This window comes from Drosophila serrata, unplaced genomic scaffold (genome assembly GCF_035046125.1).
Source record: "Drosophila serrata isolate PLE 108 unplaced genomic scaffold, ASM3504612v1 contig_249, whole genome shotgun sequence".
NCBI lineage: Eukaryota > Metazoa > Arthropoda > Insecta > Diptera > Drosophilidae > Drosophila > Drosophila serrata.
In genome coordinates, this window is record NW_028257147.1 from 183,473 (window position 1) to 206,090 (window position 22,618).

Consider the following 22,618-nt stretch of genomic DNA (forward strand, 5'->3'; position numbering starts at 1 on the left):
TCTTTGTTGGTTGTGAAAAATATATATATTTTTATGAAGATTCAATAAGTTTAGTTTTAGTTTTTGCACATCTACGAGTATTTGGTCATAAGGAAGCAATTTGCAGTGCCATTTCCGGTTCTGTTTGCTTGGGGGGAAATCTTCTGGCTAATGCGAATTATTGTCAGGTTGACATCGATGGCAAACTGAGAGTAGTTGCATTTGCATGCCACACACCTGTCCCTGTGAGGAAAGCATCTTTTTTATTCAAATTGAAATGTCTTTTCAACGGGTTTGCTTTCCACTCCAGCGGCCCGCGACACATGAGTGCTGTTTGTCTTCGTCGTTGGGCGACTTTTTGGCCAAGGACTCCGCAAGGAATCACAAAAAGGAAAAAACGAAGGGAAATTGGTAAAAGAAAAGAAAGTTGAGGGGAATATTTATAGACCAAAAGATACCTTTGTTTCGCAAGATAATGTAAAGAGTGGAAATATGGTTAAATACACTTTGAATTTATTATTTTATGGGGATATTTTACTCAAAGAAAGTCTCCCCGAGGCTATCACAAAACTATATTCCTTGAACTCGGTTGATATCACCCACATTTCTGGTATCCTTGTACCTGTAATACCCATTAAATTCCGCGATTGCCGCGTGTGGCAGAGGCAGAGGCAGTGGCAAGGGTTTATTACGTGCACCGCATGCAACCGAACAAAAGTCACGTGTTGTGTGTGTGTGTCTCTGTGTAAAGGGGGCAAGTGCGGGTGCTTTTCATCTGCAGCTGGTAGATTGCATTTTGCACAGGTAAGGGGTAACACTCAGGTGTGTGTGTGTATGGGAACAAGATGGAACGTGCCTCTCACGTGTGCAGCAAACTGTGCCAAGTTGACAAGGCGCTGGCGATGTGTTTTTTGTCTATGCGTGGCCACGCTGCGTATGCGCAATTTGATGGCCTTGCCGCTGAAAGCCACCTCTCTCTAATACCCATGGTATATTTTTTTTTTTTGAAGCCATATTTTTTCCAAATCCATCGGGGGAAAACAGTATGAGATAGAGACATTTTCAATAATTTCATTTTGGGGATTTTCGCACGTTATAAAACACTCAACGGTCGACGAGGATGTCGCCTCCGATGACAACATGACGCATTGGGGAGTTTATTTTTCAAAAAATATACACGCTATATATATATATATTACCCTGTCTATATTTTTTTTTTTCTCAATTTTATCATGTCTTTGGAAATGTTTTTCTTTTTGTATTTTTTTGGTATTTGTGTTTTATTTTGGTAGCTCCTGGCATAAATCAATCAAATGCAGGCACAACACGCAATGCACACAGACACACAGTGAAATAAACAAGCCGAGACGAAGAGCTGAGATATATGTGGAAATAAATACACTGAGATAAAAAGTCCATAGTTTAAAACGGGTATTAATATTAAGGTGTTGCTTTAGGGTATTTTTAAAAGGACTTGAAACATGAAAATGTGTTAAAAGTTAAACATAAAAATAACAAAATTATTTTAAACTATAAAAAATTATGTAAAGATTTTTTGTAAATTTTTAAATTAAATCATAAAGGTTTTCTTACTGAAATAATTTTTAAGATATTCTTTAGAGTGAAATACTGAAGATATTTAGTAAGAAATGTCCAATTTAAATAATATAAGTAGATCATCTCTATACGATTATCCCAGTTTGTTAAATATATTATAAACTCTCTTAAATATTTAAAACTCTCACTTAATTTTTCTCACTGCCTTGAGAGTGAGATGGCCTGCTTAGGGGTAGAAAGAGACAACAGGTCGACACATATGAATCGAATGACTTTGGCAGCGCTTTCAAGAATCCATGCAAACATTTTCAATTAAAAAATTGCCCTGCCATTTGTCAGTTTGCTACGCTGCCCTTGTTTCCGGCTTTCCTTCCCCTTTCACTTAGTTCTCCGTTTGCCACTTTCTCTTCTTTTCTTTTTTCCCTCCCATTTTTCCGCCTTTGCCCCTTTCCTCCTTGTGCAATCAATTGCTTATCAATCACAATCACAGTCATGAGACAGCGTCGTCTTCGCCTCGCATTCGCATTCATATCTGTCTTCATGCATGTGCAGCATGTGTGTCTCTCAGTGCTTGTCAAACTGCGGAGCTGGGAAAATGCTTTTCCTTGTGCGGTCAAGGAAAATGAGGAAAAATTAGACAGAACATTTCTAGAAAATAGGAAAGTCGTGGTAATTTAATATTCGAAGATTCCTGAGGCTTGAAAAGGTATAAAAAATAGTGAAAAATGATGGTTTTTATTTGAAAAATTTAAAAAATATATAACTAAACTCTAATTAGGAAAATTAAATTGGATCAAATTACATTTTAGCTAATATTAAATTTTTGAGCATTCAAACAATATTTTAAACAATGAGGGAAAAAAGCATCTTTAAACAATTCCTAAAAACATTTTATGAGATTTTATGAAGGGTTTGTAAAATGTCAAATCATTTTATTTGGAATTTTTAACAAGTTCTTTAGGCTTTAAAATTCTTTTTATAATTTAAATATGTCTTGTAAATATATTTTTCCTTACCATTAAGAAAAAATGTATTTTTAAACCCACTAAAAATGTATATATTATAAAAACAAACCCTATATCATTTCCAAAACCATTTCTATTAGCTTAAACCTAACTTTCATGGAACTCTGAGTACCAGCAAATAATTATTAAGGCCACATACTGTAATTTAACCATCTATTCATATATCATAGCCATCGGAAATTAGCTAGTTAATGCAGGACACACAATTTGGTAACTCAAATTGCTAACCGTCCGCAGGCGATTCTCTCCCCCCCAAAATGAATGTCAAACTAGGATTGGGATTGGCTGACTGCCATAGAAATGAGCAGGTCCTTTATGAGTCCTGCAGGCACTTCGTAGCCATTTGAAAGCCGAACCGCCGTTGCAAATTCAATTGTTCTTGTCGAACGTCTCGCAAATCGGAGGCCCAAGTTTTGTTGACGTTGCTCCTGATGCTGCTGCTCCTTGTGCTGAAGGAAGCAAATCCCGGAGGCCCCTTGCACATTTGCGACTGGCAGCTAAATGCACCTTGGAGGCCCACATTTGACCCGGGAAACAGAACTCGGGGGGGTGGGTGGAAATGTTAGGCAAACATAAGGGAAATGCACAGAGAAAATTCAGAGTTTATATTTTGAATAGTTTATAAATAATAAAATAAGTTGAAAGGGTCTTGATTAATGTATAAATATATTAAGTGGTTATTAGAACTATATTTTGATTAATTGCTATTATTTTGTTGTATCGAATATTCTTCTATAATTATTTCCCCAGTGTCTTTGGGTTTTGTTTGCTGTTTGTGGCACAAGGCTGACTTGCTGCTAATGGATTTTAAATGAGCATCATAAATAGCAGCAAGTCGTGCTGGCTGGCACACGCCGAAAAATTGCATTTGCCACGCCTGCCACAGCCATAAAAGGAGTTCTACTTTTTTCGGGGGGATTCCCCTCCTCTTTTGCAAAAAACCACTTGGCTGTTGTCATTTATTCTTGTTCTGTTTGGTGTCTGCTTTGCTCGGTTTTGTGCTCTTTTTGGTGTTTTCTTTTTGGTGATACCCTGTACTTTTGGCATATAAAAGGATATTAGGTGAGCCTGTTGAATTTCTTTTTATATATTTAATTTAATTTTTAAAAGGTATAAAGATGTATTGTATACGAAAAACAACCTAATATTTATTATTTTAGTTATAAAAACTAATCTCCTAATATTTTTTAGACGAAAAGTAAGTGTTCTCAACTTCAAAGTATATAAAATATAAATAGTAACTAATTTTCCCAATAAGTATTCCTTAGTTTGTCAGCAAAATGCATTCCCCTTTCTTGGCCTGACTGTGTTTTCTATTTGTTTTTGGTTTCTTATTATTATTTATATTTTTTTTTTACCAAACAGAAAAGACTATAAATATTTGTTACGCTGACGACGCCGGGGGAAAAAGCCACATATACACATGGCACACATAGTTATAGGAGACATTTATATATATAAACATATATGAGTTGTTCTTGTTGTCTGCTTTCGTGGCTACAAATCCGGCGTGTATAAAAATGACTGCAATTTATGTTTTCCTATGAATATATTTGTGGCAAGCTCAGCTCTACAAAATATATAGAATTTATACATATACATATATATATATACATTTTTTTCTGCCTTTTATTGCTTGTAGTAGTAGTTTGTTACTTTATTTGATTGCATAAATTTTATGCAGATTCCGTAACATGTCATTTCTAGTGATTTTTATTAAATGCAACGAGGGCGAGTGCGAAAAGCGTTGACAAGTAGATTGCGCATACGCCGCGTTGTCCCCTCTCCTCGAAAAATTTAATATCCGCATTCAATGTGTTATGATGTTATGTGGCTAGAAAAGGGAAAAAGGGGAAGAGTGTGGCCAAAAGTTGCCAACTAATATGACAAGTTGATGCCCCTCCGGTCAGTCTGCAGCAGATTTCAGTTGTTGCTGTTGTGGCCCAATAACTAACAATCAAAAGTGGTTATGGGTGTGTGTACAGACACACTTTATGTGTCATGTGCTTTTGCTTTTTCTCGGTCACGTTGATCATGCAACACAAAATTCCATGAAATTGACAACATATGTTCTCATACAGAACGCTCTTTGCCAAACTTTAATTACAAAAGAAATGGTCGGAATGAAGGATGAGAATTGGAAAATAAGTTTGTCGGTATTTTATTACTAAATGCTCAGCGGCTTACCTCTGGCCAAGTTTTTGAGGTAAAGAAATTTATTCAGTTTAAATGAAGTGGAAAAAGATTAAGTTGAGAGCTTAGATTTTATTTGTAGTAATTGAAATATGAAGGGAATAAATGTATGTTTTCAAGTCAGATGCTTTTGTAGGTAGTTTTTGTACAATTAAATGAAAGTATTGGTTATATTTATGACATAAAGAATGGTATTTCTAACAAATTATTTAGCTAGCAAAGTTTCAAAGGACTTTGTAAGGTTTTCTTAGTCTTTTAGCAAACAAATGAGTTAAAAATTATATAAAAAACCTGCTGTAAATCTCTGTGCTTTATAGCCCTGCAACAGCATGGGTTCATAACCAAATTCACTTGTGCCTGCCTGGTTGGCTTCGCTATTAATAAAAATTCTTTCGCCTCAAGCCGTAAATTGTAGGTTTTTTTCCCCTCATTTTGACCCAGACTGACCTACCCCACTTTAACAACATCAGGCCAAAAAACCAGCTAGCCAAAAGTTTACAGAGCCAAAAGTTTACAGAGAAAGAAATATTTCTGACACTTTTTCGGAGATATATAGAGAGAGAGGGGTTTAATTTTTATTGAATTTGTTTTTTATCTTAATATATATAATATATTTATAATATAAATATGTCTTTTAAATTAAGACCTATTTATTATCAAAGATGTGAAATATTTGTTTAATGACTACTAATCTTCAGATTAGTACTATTGATCATGCTTTTAAATAATAGTCTTACTTGTGTTTCTTTTATTTATTTATTGTTATTTACTTGAATATTTACTTTAATATTTTATTTTAATATTTACTTTCAGAGTTTATTATTATTGTCTTAAAATTTTTATTAAAACGGACCTTGACTATGGCTTTGAAATATATTAAACGATGTTCCAAGACATTTACAGGTGAGTTTTAAATTAAGAATTATTTATTATCACAGATGTAAAATGTTTGTTTAGATATTACTAACCTTCACTTATGATTCTAGTAATTTTTATTATGTTTTTAAATAATGCAATACTGATACTCTTGTTTCTTTATAATAACAAACCGAATTCCTTAGACATTTTAAAACAGCATTTACGATTTTTTGACTGTTCTCCTTATTTTTCTGATTTCTTTACACATTTAAAAAACATATATAAATGTTTTTAAACTATTCTTCTCCCTATTTCTTGTTCTCTACATATTTTTAAATATTTTTCTTGGATTTGATTATGTTTTTATATAATACATATTTAATTCTGTCTCTTGTGTTCCTTTATAACTAGAAATTGACATTAGACATTTAAAAATTTTTTTTTAAATTTTTTGACTGTTCTCATTATTTTTTTCTGATTTCTGTACACATTTAAAAAACTTGTTTACAGTTTTTAAACTATTTTTATCTCTATTTCTGGTTCCTAACATATTTTTAATTATTTTAATAGAGGTTTTTTGGCATATTTTTCCCCACTGTAAAACCCAAAAACCATAAACCCGTGCTCATCACTCCCACCCCGGTAAAAAATACTCGAATACTCACAGTTGACATTCAGGGATACGCTGGTCTCCAGTGTGTGACCCTCGGGCATGGCACGATTCCAGACAACGCATTTGTACTTGGCACCATCGTCGGCCCGTCTGGGAACAATCTGTAGGGTGGCATTGGTATAGTGGTTCTTCGATCCGCCCTTCAGCGCATATGACTGCAGTGGCACGGTGCTGCCCTCGCGGTACCAGCTGCAAAAAATACACACATTCAGAAAAAAATACAAAAAAATACAAAAAAAGATGAAGATACATAGAAGTGATAGCCACGATTTAGGGCCAAAAAAACTATAGAGGGGAGTACAGGGAACTATGTGCCACAGAAGGATTATTAATGAAGGCGACCGCCTGTTAAGTGATTTACTTTGCCAAGCAAATCGAAAAAGGGAGAAAAAGCTCTTTAAAGGTTTTAAAATTTAACTAAATACAACTATAAATAATATATATAGTAAATAGTAATAATAACTTACGTTATCATAGGATCTGGAGAGCCACCAATACTGCCGCAGGTCAATTCTAAGGGCTTTTCCTCGGTAGCCACAGCTAGATTTCCCGGTGTGACCATCGGTGGATGTGGAGCTGTGAGCACTGTTAGATTATAGAATTCCTGATGGACATCGGCACCAGTGCCCTTGGCCTTAATGCGGCACTCAAAGCGTCCATTATCTCGATTATATGAGGTATTCTTGATTTGCAGATCGTAAATACCGCGACTCGGTCGAAAGTCCAACCTAAGAATGAACAAAAAATCAAAGAGAAAAAATAAGTAAATACGAACAGGAGGTCTGAATAAACTCTGGAAGCGATTTATTAAGAGGGAAAAACTTTTACTTTATGTAAATTAACTGCGCGCTCTTCTGTTGATTTACAACAGCTGTATATATATATATATAAGTATATATATATACATTTATTTATTTCTATATTTTTTATCTATATATAAATGAAACGAAAGTATGTAGGTATGCAGTTAACGTATTATTGTGGAGTTAATGCTCTGCTGGTCACAGAGGGTACTGGAAAAGGTTGTATGATTTGTAGAGAAATATATTTTATTAATTTAAAATATTCTTAAAAAGTTTTAAATATATGGAAGTCATTTGCCAGCTTGAAATTTCTCTATTTATCATAGAGATATATTAATTTTAAAAGAAATCAATGCATTATAATCCCATAATACGAGTTATCTTTAGATAACTCCCCTCCATTTAATCTCCTAAAAATAAAATCCTTGGTTAATGCCAAAGTTTTTCTTATGCCAAGCAGAGCATCCTGCAGTCATGGTTTCCCTCTAGAGAGATCCTGGAAAATAAATTTCTCCTCACTTGTTTTCGTTAAGTAGCTTCCCCTCATTTTCCGCCACTCACTTCAGCCTGCCTGTGTGTGTGTTGTGTGTTGTTCATTTTCATTTTCGTTCTTCGCCTTCTGTTTTCCGTGTTGGGTTTTTCCCTCGATTTCATTTTTTTTCTTGTTTTTTGGTTTTGTTTTTTTCGTTTTCCCATTTTGTTGTTTTGGGGCTTAAAAGCCATGTCCCAGCGTCCGGGGGGAGGCCGGCGCGAAATAAAATGAAAAATGCTCATGGCAAATTAAGCGTCGAACTCATTTTTGTAAATTTATTAGCCCAATTCTCATGCTGGACGCTGTAGATGAAGCCGAAGCTGAAGCCTGGGGTCCTGTCTTGGGCATTACATTTTTATTAATTTAACATGGCGGGCGCTACCTTGATGATGGGCCAAAAGGAGGTCGGAATTGGGATTGCCATTGAGACTGTGGGTATGATGTTATTTTTTGGCGGATTGACTTGGCTAAAACCAAATGGAAAAACTCAATCAAGCGTAATAGCTATGAAACTGTTGCATATACTTTTACAGAGCTTTCTTTCACTCCATTTTCATTTGGTGTTTTTATGCTGAGATGGAAAATAAAATATTTATGTTACCTAAACAATATTCTTTTCCCTCTTATGCAAAGAAAAAGAAAAGTTCTCAAGACTTGAGGTTTTTCTGGGTAATTTTCACTATTAATCTCTAGATTATAGCAATTTCCCAGACATCAAATGAAACTCACAATATATTCCCTCTATCGTTATCCAGTTTTCCTTCTGCTTGTTTATAAAATACAACGATAAACCCCTGACTACAATATGCTCGCGGAAAAACTACTCCTTCTGCATCAGCTGCCTGGGTTTGGCTTTTGTATTTAAGTTTTAATTTCTTATGATGAGATTTTCCGCCAACCCAAAGGAGGGGAGTAGCAGAAAGGGGGCGTGGCAGAAATCAAGCACTCGACATTATTAAAGTGGGTCTTATAAACTTCTTCAGCGGCTGCAACGAGATGCAAACTTTGGTCTAAAAAAAAAGAGATTAAATTAAAAAAAAAAAAGATTCAATTTTGATAACTCTCCAGGAGAAGTATGTGTGTATGTAGGATAAAAAAAATTGGGAAAAGGATACTGAAGAAAATGGTTGCATCTGAGATTTCTTTTCGGGATTTTCCTACTCCATTTTTTTTACTCCTTACTTCTCGAGCTGCCTTTGCCATTGCATTTCCGGCAGCGACTTTTACGAGGCAGCCTGTCTTGAAAGGATGCTTAAGAGCGGGTGGAAAATGCAAGGAAAATGAATGGAAATGGTAGGGAGGCAGGGCAAAAGCAAAAAAAAAAAGGAGTCGTATATGTGGAGAGGCGGCTCAAGCGAAGCACATAATTGCCTTTGCCAGGAGGCTCAGCTTGGCGATGTCCTTGCAGCCTTGCAGAAAAGAAGAAGGAATTTCTAATGTGTAAGTGCTTTCTCCCAGCCTCCCAGGCTTGTTCTTCTTCGCCATTCGGTTATTATGTTGCATCGTCGCAGGACTTATGCAAAACAGTCGCTGAATTGTTATGCAAATTGTTGCCAATTACATGGCAATGCCTCCTTTTCGCCTCAATGGGTCCAACACACACACACTGAGCGTACTTTATGTGGAAAGTATTGAACAATTACACTGATCTACATGGTTTGGGTAAATTATAAAAAGGAAATAATATAAGGAATTTATGTTTATAGAGATGGGGAGATTATAATTAAAAGAATTAAACCCATTTACTTATTTAATATTTACTTGTTTTTAAGGTAGATAACTTTATTTACTGTTTATATAAATATTTCAAGATTGTATCAGTTTATTAAACCTATAATCTTAAGACTCCTTGATAAAAGGATATTTATGATACAAAAAAATCCCTAAACCTGCAGCCCAGTGTTGCCTCTTCTAGAGCAAGGAAAATGCGAGGAAAACTCTGGCGGCTGGCCGGCAGTTTACAAACTTGCAAAACTTTTCCCCGCACTATCAATCGAGCGCAAAGACAGCGAGATGGACGATGGGAAATGAGGGGGAAAAACCTGAGGCAAGCCACTTGGCTTGTTAACGGTAACTAAAGCTCACTTTATAGTTGATCATGGGCGGCGCATGACAGGATGAAAATGGGGGGAGTGGATGGGACAGGGGTTTGGGGCTTAAGCGTGGGCTGATTATGTTATTATCGGTTTAGTATCGAAGTCTTATGGCTCGTTTTCCTCGTTACCCGGTCTCATGTCTCATGTAATTCAATTTGCCAGGACATCCTTCGTCGCCTTTTTCTTCGCTCTTCAAGTCTCTTCTCCTGCCCCTTCCTTTCCGTTTTTCTTCAGTTTCGCATGCCAAGGAGTCGTCTTGTGAAAGTAATAAACTTTTTCTTTTTTTACCCCCCGTTTTCTCTCAATGAAAAACTTGAGACACTTGTGAAAAAATATTGAGAGCTTGAAATATAAATTGTTGAGAAATATTTGAGGTAAATGAGTGGTATTTTTTCAGATTTGAAACTGTTTGGAGCATTTAAAACTAGTTTTGGAATATTTTAAACTATGAACAAATCTAGTTTTTGAATTCTAAATGCACAGAATCAAGTTTAAAAATTTATTTGTTGGTTAAAATCTTGAAAATGATTTAATTTTAATAATATTTGGGATATAGAAAAAGGTTTAGAAAGGTATTTTTCTTAGTTTATCTTTTATTATAAAGTATTATTCAGTTTAGTTCCTTAAATATGTATTTTGAAAATGATTTAAACTTTTAAACTGTGCTATAAACTTTAGTTTTTGAATTCTAAATGCACAGAATCAAGTTTAAAAATTTATTTGTTGGTTAAAATCTTGAAAATGATTTCATTTCAACTTTAGAAAGTCATCTTCAAAAAATCTTCATTAAACATTTTTAGTAAATGCAAAATTTTTCCCAGTGCCAACAGAAGAGGAAGCTGAAAAGGAAGCTACTGAGAAGGGGAGCAAAAAAAATGTAAACGCGCCAAAATTGACGCGTGGCAAGGACGATGGGTTACCGCCACCCCCGACCCACTTTCACCCCCCATCCCCCTTGCTGGCCCCCTTCAACGATGTGCGTTATGTGCGGATAATTGACTTTTAAAATGTGTGTGCGATATCACAACAACAGCAACAGAAACAAAAGGACGACGAAGACGATGGGTGAGGAGGGGAGGAGAAAGGAAGAAGGGTCGCAACGTATAATTAAACGGCATATTCTCACGCATCCCTGAAACTCAAAGAGAGGGCGCCAAGTGAGAGGGAAAGTGTGGGTGAGAAAGTGCGGGAGAAAGTGATAGGGGAGCACCAAGGACCTTTGTTGTGACCATTAAATATTGTTCGGTGCTTACTGTTTCGCCTTTCTTCCCTCTTTCCTTTGGACTCCCACTGCCTTTCGCTTGTCTCCCGCGCGAAAAATAAACAAGGATAATCAGCGATATTATTAGTTTCCTTACTCTACTCCTTAGTAGAACCAAAGTCAGTGAAGTAAAGGACAGTGAAATAAATCCAATGACAACAAAGGGAAATAATCACAAAATCAGGAAAATTAGTTTCTTTTTGGCGAAAAGAGCTTAAGAAGTTTATGGGAAATATCTAAGCTCAGAAATTAATATAAAACTAGTTGGAAGAAAAGAAGTTTCATATATAAATAAGCTTAAAAGAAAAATGAGGTTTATAGCTTTATATTTTAGTATTAAAAAAATTAAACAGCTAAGTAACTTAGTTATATAAAATGCAGAAGATTTCTTTGCTTATTTTAATAAATTAATTTAATTAGTTTATGATTTTTAATAGTTTATTTTTATACCTTTGCAAGGATATAACAATTTTAGTTAGAAGCTTTTAAGGCTTAAAGAAAGCATTTCCGACCCTATAAGTCAAATATATTCTTAATCAGCATTAAAAGTATAATCGATCTAGCTATATCCGGTTTAAATTAATTTTTTTCTCTCTCAGTTTTAATGCTAACTTAATGAAACTTTGTAATTAGCCTTCTATATACTCTCACTCATATATATGTCGGAACGGGCCAGTTCGGACGACTATATCATATAGCTGTCATAGGAATGATCGGAAAATGTTTACAAATAAAATTATAACATTTTCAGTTTCCAGCAGATTTTTAAATTTGATTGAAATTTCCAATTTTAGATATAGCCATTTTATTATACTCTACAATTCTGTGTGAAATTTTATGAAAATCGAACTACTATATCATATAGCTCCCATAGGAACGATCGAGAAATTAATACAATTAAAAATTACAACTATTTCAGTTTTAAACAGATCATCATCAAGTTTAAGGTGTAGCCATTTTATATTAGTCTTAAATTTTGTGTAAAATTTCATGAGAATCAGACGACTGTATCATATAGGTGCCAAACAAACGATCGTTTGATGTAGAGGAAAAATGCAAATCTGTGAACTGCAAATATAATATGTTTAGGTGAATGAAATTAAAACAGGTGTTACTTCATTGGTTTTAATCATAAATATATATAATTTATATTGTAGGGATTCCTACTCATAGAAGTTCAAGGTAAGTACACTAATCATATATTAAAAACTTATTTTATATACAAAAAAAAACATGAATAATTTTCTTAATACCTTTGAAGTTAGCTAAGTATTAAGAGGTCAAATATTAAATATATCATAACTAAGCCAAAAATGCATTAATTTCAGTTTTTATTAGGGTAACAAATCTGCATACTCAATTTAAAAATTAAAAAAATTCAAATTTTCGTCAATTTTTCACCATTTTAACGATACCCCTTATAAAAATTTAAAATTGTCAAAAAATTTGAAAAAATTAAATTTATGCCGGACCTGGCTAGATCGATTCGGCTGTTGATGCCGATCAAGAATATATATGATTAATAAGATCGGAAATGACTCCTTCAATAAGTTTCAAGCTTTCGACTGAAAGATAGGCTTTGCTTAATTATTTGGTACATAGAGCGCTCTCCTCTGCGATTCTCAAGTCTTACACTTAAGCAAGGCCCTAGCTAGAGGAAGTTTAGTTTTCTTCTTCTTCTTTTATATAAATTACTAATTTAGTGCTTGGTGGTTGATAGACTTTGATCAAGTGGATGTGGCAACCATGGCTAGATCGAGTCGGCTGTTGATGCTGATCAAGAATATATATGAATATTAGGATCGGAAATGACTCCATCACTAAGTTTCAAGCTTTCGACTGAAAGATAGGCTTTGTTTAACTATTTGGTACTTAGAGCGCTCTCCTCTGCGATTCTCAAGTCTTATACTTAAGCAAGGCCCTAGCTAGAGGAAGTTTAGTTTTCTTCTTCTTTTTGTGTGTTTTTTATATAAATTACTAATCTAGTGCTTGGTGGTTGATAGACTTTGATCAAGTGGATGTGGCAATCATAAAAATTATTGTTTTCTTAATTAAGGTAGGACGTTAATAAAATATCTCTTGATAATTGAAACCAAAACAAGGCCCAAAAAAGCCAAGATACATGAAAATATGGTTTATATTAAATTATTGTTTAATTACCATACCCTTGGCCGTGTTGACTAGCTTATTATTGATCACGAAAAGTCTTCCAAGCTCTCTTTAAGAGCCGTGTTGATCATGACGAACGGAGATATGGTGTCATTTATTTGTTTATAGTAAAGTATACTTAACTCCCGAAAATAGTTTATTCAGCACAACTTACTAAACAAAGAACACAACAATGGTGATGATCGAAACTGCTCAATATAAAATATATATTAAAATAAGTTGATTTATATTTGTAAAGCAAATTTTTAAGAATTGGTATGCTTTTAAATAACAGAAAGTTAACATATTTCAAGCAATGCTTGTATATAATTTTTGCAAAAGTAATTCTTCACACAAAAACCCGCTCAAAAAATAAGGATTTTAAGCTTGCTAATATAAGCCTATTTAGGATTTTTTTTCCTTTTCTTTTTTTATTTTTAAGAATGTATAAAAAATTAAATGATTTAGTTCTTTGGTAAGAATTTCGAAAATTTTAAGCAGCTTTTCCTTTTGCTTCTAAACATTCCAACTCACTTAAAGTTCTTTCATAAACTATATTCATAATATTAGTGGCTTCGCACTCTTTGTATTTGTATTTAAACTTAATCTCTTGAGAGTACTTTAACTTCCAAAAATATTTGTCAACTTTTTAACAAGTCCCTGGGATAAGTAAATAAATAAATGAAAACAGGACAACAAATCAGCGAACAACTAAACACACACCCGAGCCTCTCGCACACCGTTCATCAAGTTATTCATACAATCTTTGTCACCCTGAAACCCCCCCAAAAAACACCCGAGAACACCTCTTAAAATCAGCCGAGAACCCCCCTTAAAATCACCCCTCTCTCACACCCTGGAAAACTGGTCCCATTTGGCAGTGCCAGTGACTTATTTATGCAAATGGCCATAACAAATGAGGCGCATACACTCGACGCGTGCCCCTTTCCAAAAACAAGGCTTAGATGGTTGATTTCCATTGGAGAAAGGGGCATCGTGGGAAAATGGGGAAAGCCCCTCCTTTCTGGGGGGGGTCCAGTCTAACCGCACAGTGGAAACGATTAATTTGGCTGCCCGGTTTAGCTTCGAAACGCTGTCCAAGCATCACAAAATGGAGGAGGAGTACCCGCAGGGGCATGCAACGCATGTCTCAATCGTGCAACATGGCAGCTCATCAGTGGCCGGCGGCGGCAGCGGCAGCGGCAGCAGGGGATTACTGTACAGTGGGACGTTGTCCTCATTATTGAAACATGTTGCTAACATTTGTTATGCAAAGGCGACATTCATGCTAAATGCGATTGTATGTCAGGGAAGGAGATGAAGATGGGTGTGCTGGGTGCTCACATACATATATCTATATTCATCAAGCTTAGAGGCTTTGCAGATTATATGCGTTCTTGTCTTACCCTGTATAATGGAAATTTGTACTAAAAATTAAGGAATATCTTTGAGATTAAGCAGGAAATTTGGGTTATTTAAAAGTAGATATACTTTTTAATGAAAGATTAGAGTTTCTCTTTTTAAAATAATATTTTTCTCTCTGTTTTTGATAAATAAACTATTTAATATACTCAAAAATTAAATATTTTACCATTTAAAAAATCTAAAAAAATATTTTCTATACTTTTCAGTTGAAATATTGTATCTCTTCGCTCGTAATAAGTATCTCATAGTTGTTAGTGACTTTAATAACCTTTTTATTAGCTTCAATATTGTCGCTGGTCTTGTGGAAAATTTCTATAAATGCCTGTATATCCTTGCCCCCTTTCCCTGCTCCTTTGGCGCCTTTAACGAGACAGTGGTTGTCATGTCCATCTAGAAGTAGTAACCACCAAAAAACCCCCTTCTCCTATGGCCAATTTGATGCTTTATCCCTGCAGCTCTCTCTCTCTCTATGTGTGTGAGTTTGTTGATATCCGTGTATCTGTGTTGACTTTATCTGCTGTCCAGGCGACAGAGCACGGATTGGAAACTCGTCCTGATGGGTACACATGGGAAAATGGTCACTTAAAAAAATTATTAGGAACCTAAATTTTACCAAATTTATTTAGGAAATTAATAAACTATCATATTCCTAAGGAATGATTAAACTTTTAAACAACTTTCTTATTAAATTTTTGTATTGTTGTCTCCTAGAAATATAATTTTGTTCCTGTGCTTAGACCTAGAGAGCTCAGTGAGGGGACTACGTCTTTGTGCCTTTCAAATTCAATGCAATCCTGTGACAACCCTCCCCCAAGGGGGTGGGGCCAGTGTGGCCTTGCCAGCTAAACTATTTACCTTATGTGATGTTTGTTGTCGCCTTGGCTACAGTTGAAGCCCCCTCAATCCGCTCTCCTCCCATGACATTTGATGTTGCGTTGCTCTCAGAGTATCCTGCTTTGTGTGTGTTAGTATATGTGTGTGCCTGTGTGTGTGTGTTAAGGGAGTGTGCGTGTATGGGCGAGTGTGTTCGCTCTTTAACGTTAACGGTAAATGTGTGCAAATGACAGCGATATGACAGGTCAAGGCAGTCAGGCGAACGCAGGCACGCATACAGTCACAAGATTGCAAAAAAAAAACACAGGTAAACACTGAGAGAAAAGTGGGTGAATAATAGAGGTATTTAAAGGGGTGATGCTTAAGGTATAGAGAAAATAAGGGAATACATTTCAAACCTCTTTAAAAAGAACTATAGCTGAAAAACAGAAAAGAATTAAAGATTTAGTTTTTAAACTAAAAATTAATCCTTAAAAAGAACTATTGAACGAAGTTTCAAAGAATTTGATGAGTTCCTCTTGAAACAGTATACAGAAAATAAGGGAATATATTTTAAACCTCTTTAAGAAGATATAGTTGCTGATAAACAAAACAGAATTAAAGATTTACTTTTTAAACTAAAAATTTATCCTTTACAAGTGCTATTGAACGAAAATTGAACGAAAGTTTCAAATAATTTCATGAGTTTCTCTTAAAACAGTATACAGAAAATAAGAGAATAAACCTAAAACCTTTCTAAGAAGATATAGTTGTTGAAAAACAAAAAAGAATTGAAGATTTAATTCTTAAATTAAAGATATATCTTTAAAAAGAATTATTGAACGAAAATTGAACGAAAGTGATAAAGAATTTAATGAGTTCCTCTTAAAACAGTTCTATATATCATTAATAAATATATAAAATAATTCAAAGATATCCAAACAAGACTCATTTACTACACAAACTTAATACTACTTTAGTTCTATCTGATCAAAAATGATATAAGAGTACCCATTAAATAAATGTCATTTAATTTCTTATTTCCCAGCTCTGTGATTTCATAGTCCCTAGTAAAAAGTGACTTATTTTTTCTCTCCGTGTACCACTAACAGTTGCTGTAGTCGCCACTGTGATCTGGCAGCAGCAGGGCTCACACTCACATATTATCCTTGGCAAAGGTTTTAGTGTCATTGTCACCAGGTGTTGATAAGGGCAACGTGCAACGAAAAAAAAAAGAAAAAAATGTCTGCCACCGAAGGTCAAATTTATGGCTGATATGTCTGTCGTTTCTCCGACAATTTTCTTGAAATTAAAGTTGGTTGGGTGCTATATGATCAAAGTTGATAAGGGTTCCTTAAGCCCTTCGAAAGGCTCAAGAGGGAAATAATAACATTAAACTTTTAAGGTAGTAGGGGTTTTCTGTTGGACATAAGTCAATGATAAACTAAAGAATATATTGGTTTCTTAATACTTTATGTATATTTTAAATAAGGTAAAGAAATTATAAATAATATAAGGAAATAATAGTCAATGATAAACTAAGGAATATATATATTGAACCCTAATACTTTATTTATATTTAAAATAAGGTAAAGGAATTATAAATAATATGAGGAAATAATAGGGTTAGGCATCGATCTGAGCATTATCTTTCGATTAAAGCCTGTCCAATTTCAAAAATCTATCAACCACATTAAAATCCCTGGGAAATTGTACATTTTTCCATATGCAGACTCATCTGGAATGCGAATCAAAGTCAATTACTTGACAAATGTGGTTTGAATTGTGTATTGTGAGTGTCAAAGGAGGTGGAGGATGGATGTCTCAGGATGTTGGAAAAATATTCCCATTGCACTCCGTGGTGGGCCTCCATCATAATCCTGTTGAGTGGCTAAGTGAGATTGCATTTGTTTTGTTCTCCCCATTCCAATCGGGTTTTCTTTTTTTTATGGTGTGGCAAAAATCTCTGCTTATTCGCTTTGCTTGTTTGTTTGTTTGTTTGTTTGAATTTTCTTGTGGCTTCCATGTTTATTCATGGCACATAAGCAGGAAAAACAGAGAGTGGAAACGGGGGGGGTGGGACACTAGCTTAAAAGCCGCAATGACTCTTGATATTGACAATATCAAAGCCAAGCAGATGGAGAGAGAAGGGTTCATGGCTATGCATCATCGTGTCCAGAATCGTGAATCCGAAATCCCCACAAGCAGCTGCCATCTGCTGTCCAGCAGCTCCTACTCATATTTCTCCACTGTCACTGATTTCTCAATAGATTTCACAGGGCAATGTGCATAAATCATAACTTGGTTTTCTGAGGGCGTGGCCGGGGCTTTAAGCAAAACTCAAAACCACTGACAGCTGCATAGGGGGAAAATGCGGGGGGAAAAGTCAGGGAAAATTGGGCGGTGCATTCCGCCCGAGGGGTAACGGGGGTAGTGTACTATTTTTTTGTTTTTTTTTTTATTTCAGAGGGGGGCTCCTCTTGTGGTGCCCGAAAGGCAACTGAATCCGAAACTGCAGCTGTGCTTGCGGCTTGCTTTCGTTTGGCATTTTTTGAGATATATGCTTTTATCCTTTTTTTTATGGCCAAAAGTCAACTGTATAAGAGGAGCTGACTTTTGGCCAAAATAAAGAAGAAGTGATTCAGTTTTTTCTAAAAGAGCTATCAGGAAAGTGATTCTGGAGCAGTTAGCGAAAAATTAATGAATTAAACTCTTATTTTTGTATTTATAAACTTAGAAATATAATTAAAACATATGAAATAACATATAATAAATAATTTTGGAAGGCGTAGAATTTATTTAAGGATCTGATTAAGAGTTAAATTTATTTAAAAATAATAAAATGAAAAGCAGATGTCAAGAAATTTAATTCTTCAGTTCAAGAAAATGATAAAAAATTTAAGTCCCGATAAGATTGCTTTAAGTTAAGGATATATTTTATTCACGATTAGATTTCCCCATATTATTTTTCTTTCTACATATATCAGCAAACTCTCTTATTATATTTCCTATATTTTTCTCTCCTTTTTTACTTTTCTGTACCGTCAGTTTTTATTTGTTTGGCATCAGGAGCAGAGTCATAAGAACACCAGCAGCTTTGGCAGTAAAATATCTGCTGCGTTGTCGCCTCAGTCAAAATGAGTGTGAAAAATAAATGTTAATATGACAGAGGTTATGGTCAGTAAGGGGGACACACACATATGACTTTCCTAAGCTTTTCCAAAGAAAAACCTCTTGCCTGGAAATCAGTTGTTGTCTTTGCTTATAATTTGTGCGACCAGGCCTAGGAGAAAATTGCAGTGGAAAATTTATGAGTCTCTCGTGGGGGCAGGTTCCCTTAACTCCCCCCCCCCAGTTTTCCCAATTTCCCTAGCCTTGAACTCCTGTTAATATTCTTCCGCGCCGGCTTATTTACGACCCTGAGGAGAGTGTGGGAGGAACAAGCTGCTCAAACAGATCTTTTGTGCGTACGTTGGGACACTGCATTACTTTGCATAATTTTCTTTGAACATTATATTGAAGGGGTATAGCGGTGATAGGAAGGGATTTGTAATAATACTAGAGAAATAATTGATAAATATTTAAAATTGATACAGTAATAAATTGTTTCAGTGTGCCTCTGGGTTTTTACCAAGAAAATGTCATGAGGATACAAATAAAAAGTATGTTTTTAGTAAAAAGAATGATAAAAATCCTAATAAATATATTCTCTAACCCATATTTATTAATGAATAAATTAAAATTTATTAAAGTATTTATTTAAAATTAAATAACAATTAATATACTCCAACCAACTACATTTTCGACCCCATAAATCATATATATTCTTGATCAGCATCAACAGCCGAATCGATCTAGCTATCTTAGAAATAAAACAAAAACTTTTAATTTTTTTCAAAATTGTTTAAGGGATTAATCGGTAAATTGTCAAGAAAAAATGATAAACATTTTAATTATTTTAAATTTTAAAATGAGTATGAAGAATTATTACCTTTATAAAAACTAGCATAAGGTAGCTTTCCGAATTGAAATTAAAGCATTTTTGGCTTAGTTATGAGTTTTTTAAACTTTGATTTATCGAAAAAAATTGTAATATAGAAATCTATATAAAAATCGATTCGTATAATTAGGCTTAGTTATTTCATAAGGAAACTTCAACTTCAGTTAGTTTCCTTTTTATTTTAATATTAAGTTTAAAATGGTGATTTGAAATATTTCCTGAATTAAACTTAATGAATTTTTAAGCATACAATTCATGGCTTTCCAAGGTCAATTTACATTTTTGTTAATTACAATTTACTCTACACTTAAAGAAAGATACAAAAGAAGAGCATTTCCAAGTCGACAAGGATTTCGTTTTGAAAATCCTTCGTGTCTCGACCATGTTCCCTTGTTTTATGCGCTTTTCCCATCTCTTCCCCTCTCTCTATACTTTTCTTCCTTCTTTTCCTTTCCTTTCCCCTTTGGCTTACATTTTATTTTTGCATATTTTGCTTTTTGCTGCAGCAGTTTTTGGCTTTTGTCTGTCTGACAGTCCGATGTTTTGTTGCCCGCTTTATATGCATAAATATGATGTTGATTTTTATGATTTCTATAATGTTTCATTATGCTGCGTTTTACGACACAAGCGGGAGTGTGTGTTGCTTCCTCTCCCTCTCACACACTACATATGATATTTGCCTCCATATTCAGAGTGTATCTCGCTTCGTTTCTGCTTTAATTTATGGGCCTTTTGTTTACATTTGTTGGGTTTGTATATGTGTGTGTTGTTTGAACAATCCGCCTATCTTTGGGCCCGGGTTCTGCTATTTTGCTCCACAGTGTAATATACACAACACAACAAAAGCACTGAACAGCCGACGTCCCGCTTCTCGCATTTTATGTGCGCTCAAAAGCCAATTTCGTAGAGATTTGCCGGGGTCCAAAAACTTGCGGACCCATTATAAGCGCATAATCTTTTCCTAACACACACCCCCGACACACACACACACACACACCACACACCCGTACTTACACTCGCACAACAGGGCCAAAAATGAAATGGCTAAGCTTTCCTAAGTCAATTCCTCCCTACCCCTCTATGACTCTACCACCATGTTGTTAGATAATTTTTGACTTTGCCAGACCAGAAAAATACTTTGAAACACACTCTCTCACACACACACACACACAAACTCCTTCCCATGAAACTCTCCTTCATTTCCTTTTTGTTTGAGCAAATTTTAAAGCTCACTTTTAGGCGCAGCCCTAGATGACAGTTAAAGAAGTTCGTCTACAGCAGATGGTTAATGGCCAACAAAACGGGAATAACGCAGAGAAAATTCTTGGGAAATAGAAAGAAGTCTCAAAAAAATAAAACTTCTTTAATTCAAAGAATTATTTTGTCTAGTTTTAACTATTTTTATATATATTATAATTATAATATATTAAAATTTAAATCAGAAGCTTAAAACGCTGTTAAGGACTCATTTCCGACCCTATAAATCATATATTTTCTGGATTAGCATCAACAGCCGAATTGATCTAGCTATGTCCGGCAAAAATTTATTTTTTTCAAATTTTTGAAAAATTTTTAGAAAGTGACAAAAAATGGAATTTTTTACATTTTTGTATTGAGTATGCAGTTTTGTTAACCTAATAAAAAGTAGCTTAGGAGAGCTTTCCGCATTTAAATTAATGCTTTTTTGCCTTAGTTCTGATTAATTTTACATTAGAACCTTTGATCATATAGGTAACTTAAAGAGTATACACACTTCGGCCACTCAAAGTTGGCTTTCCTTCTTATTGGTCATAAACTAAACTATTCAAAGAGGCTTAAGGCATGTCCTTTTTAATTTCTGGCTGAAGTTGAAAGGAAACAACGTAAAGCTAAAGCTTTTTCTATTTGTCTTTAATACAACAGTTTTTTGTGATTTAAAAATTCAAATGTTTTGGTATCAAATGAAGTCTATATAAATTAATACAATAATTATAATTAATAAATATACTTAGATAACACAAAATCAATATTTTTTTCCATCTTATCTAATATCATTAAATATAGATTCATCAAACTCAATAAATAATTTATAATTTAGATAAAATCTTAATATTGATTCATCTTATTAATTATTACTTTCCATTTCTATTTTCATATTATTTTTATTAAAATATAAAGTAATCTTTGAAAGTACAGAAAAACCTCCAAAATGTATATAGATTTTATTCTCCCCGCGATATTTTCTCGCCGTGAATTCAGGCCCATTGTCTAATTTCTTTAGACCGATTTCTTCTTTTTTCGGCATCGCCTCCTGCTTTTTATGAGCAACGCCTTACAAATGAGTTTTAGCCACTGACAAGGCCACCCGGGAGGCGGCATTTTCTTGTAGGGAAGGGGCGTGGCATTTTCCCTCCATTTGCTGGAAGAAAGAGAGAGTGAGACCCCCATGCCGGTCGTTCTCTTCTATTGCCTGCTTTATGACAGTTTCATAGACTTTTTATGTTTATGCCGGAGCGTTTAGTGAGCGCAGCTGTTGCGTCCGCTTGGCAAGGCCAACTGCCACTTTGAGTTGTGCCACCCCAAGTCCTTATTCACTGCCACCTCAGCGCCCCCCAATGGACACCACCCCCTTCACTTGGCTCGTGTTCTTCCCCCTCATTTACAGTGAAGGGCGCTGATGAGGGAAAGTCCTTAAAAGTGGAGATAGGTTTAAAGTAAGCTTCTAAAATGTTTAGTTTTTATTTTTGAGACTTTGAAAGCTTAATTAACATATTTTTTAAAGATATTTCTTTGAAGTTATATATTTATTTATAGTTTTGTCACATTAATTGAGTTTTTAATATTATTTTAAAATATTTTTCAGCTCAGTTTTCTCGGTAAGTTGAATATTTTTGAAATATTTTTTGATAGCATTGATATTTGTATTATTTAATTAATTTATGTACTTTCTAGGTACGGAAAAATCATTCTTAACTTATATATTTTCTTGGGATAATAATACCATACTACAAGAATGCCTAAAACATAATATTTGATTTGAAAGTTTGCCCTTAAATGTTCTCAAAATTCTTTCTGCCTTAGAAAAGACATAGAATCTCTCCCAGAGCTCAACTTTAGATGAGTTTATATTAATTATTAGAGTTAATATATGAAATCTCTAAGGGAATATATATTTCCTTGGGATAATAAGTATGCTTAAAACATATCATTTGATTTAAAAATATGCCCTGAAATGTTTTAAAAATTTATCTGTCTTTAAAAAAACTTAGATCTTTC

The 22,618-nt window shown here is 34.4% G+C and overlaps 1 protein-coding gene across 4 annotated transcripts in view; it reads right to left on the reverse strand.

The window, feature by feature from the left end:
- Nucleotides 1-22,618, reverse strand: part of fred (friend of echinoid) — a 401,947-nt gene that overhangs the window by 28,460 nt on the left and 350,869 nt on the right. For all 4 annotated transcript variants that reach the window (XR_015271654.1, XM_086832363.1, XM_086832362.1 and 1 more), the window contains 2 exons: nucleotides 6,753-7,013; nucleotides 6,278-6,474 (listed from right to left, as the gene is read on the reverse strand). Coding sequence is in view for 3 of the 4 variants with exons in the window: in XM_086832362.1 (XP_086688488.1) it covers nucleotides 6,278-6,474; nucleotides 6,753-7,013 (458 nt within the window). In the remaining variant the exon portion in view is untranslated. The remainder of the gene's footprint in view (nucleotides 1-6,277; nucleotides 6,475-6,752; nucleotides 7,014-22,618) is intronic.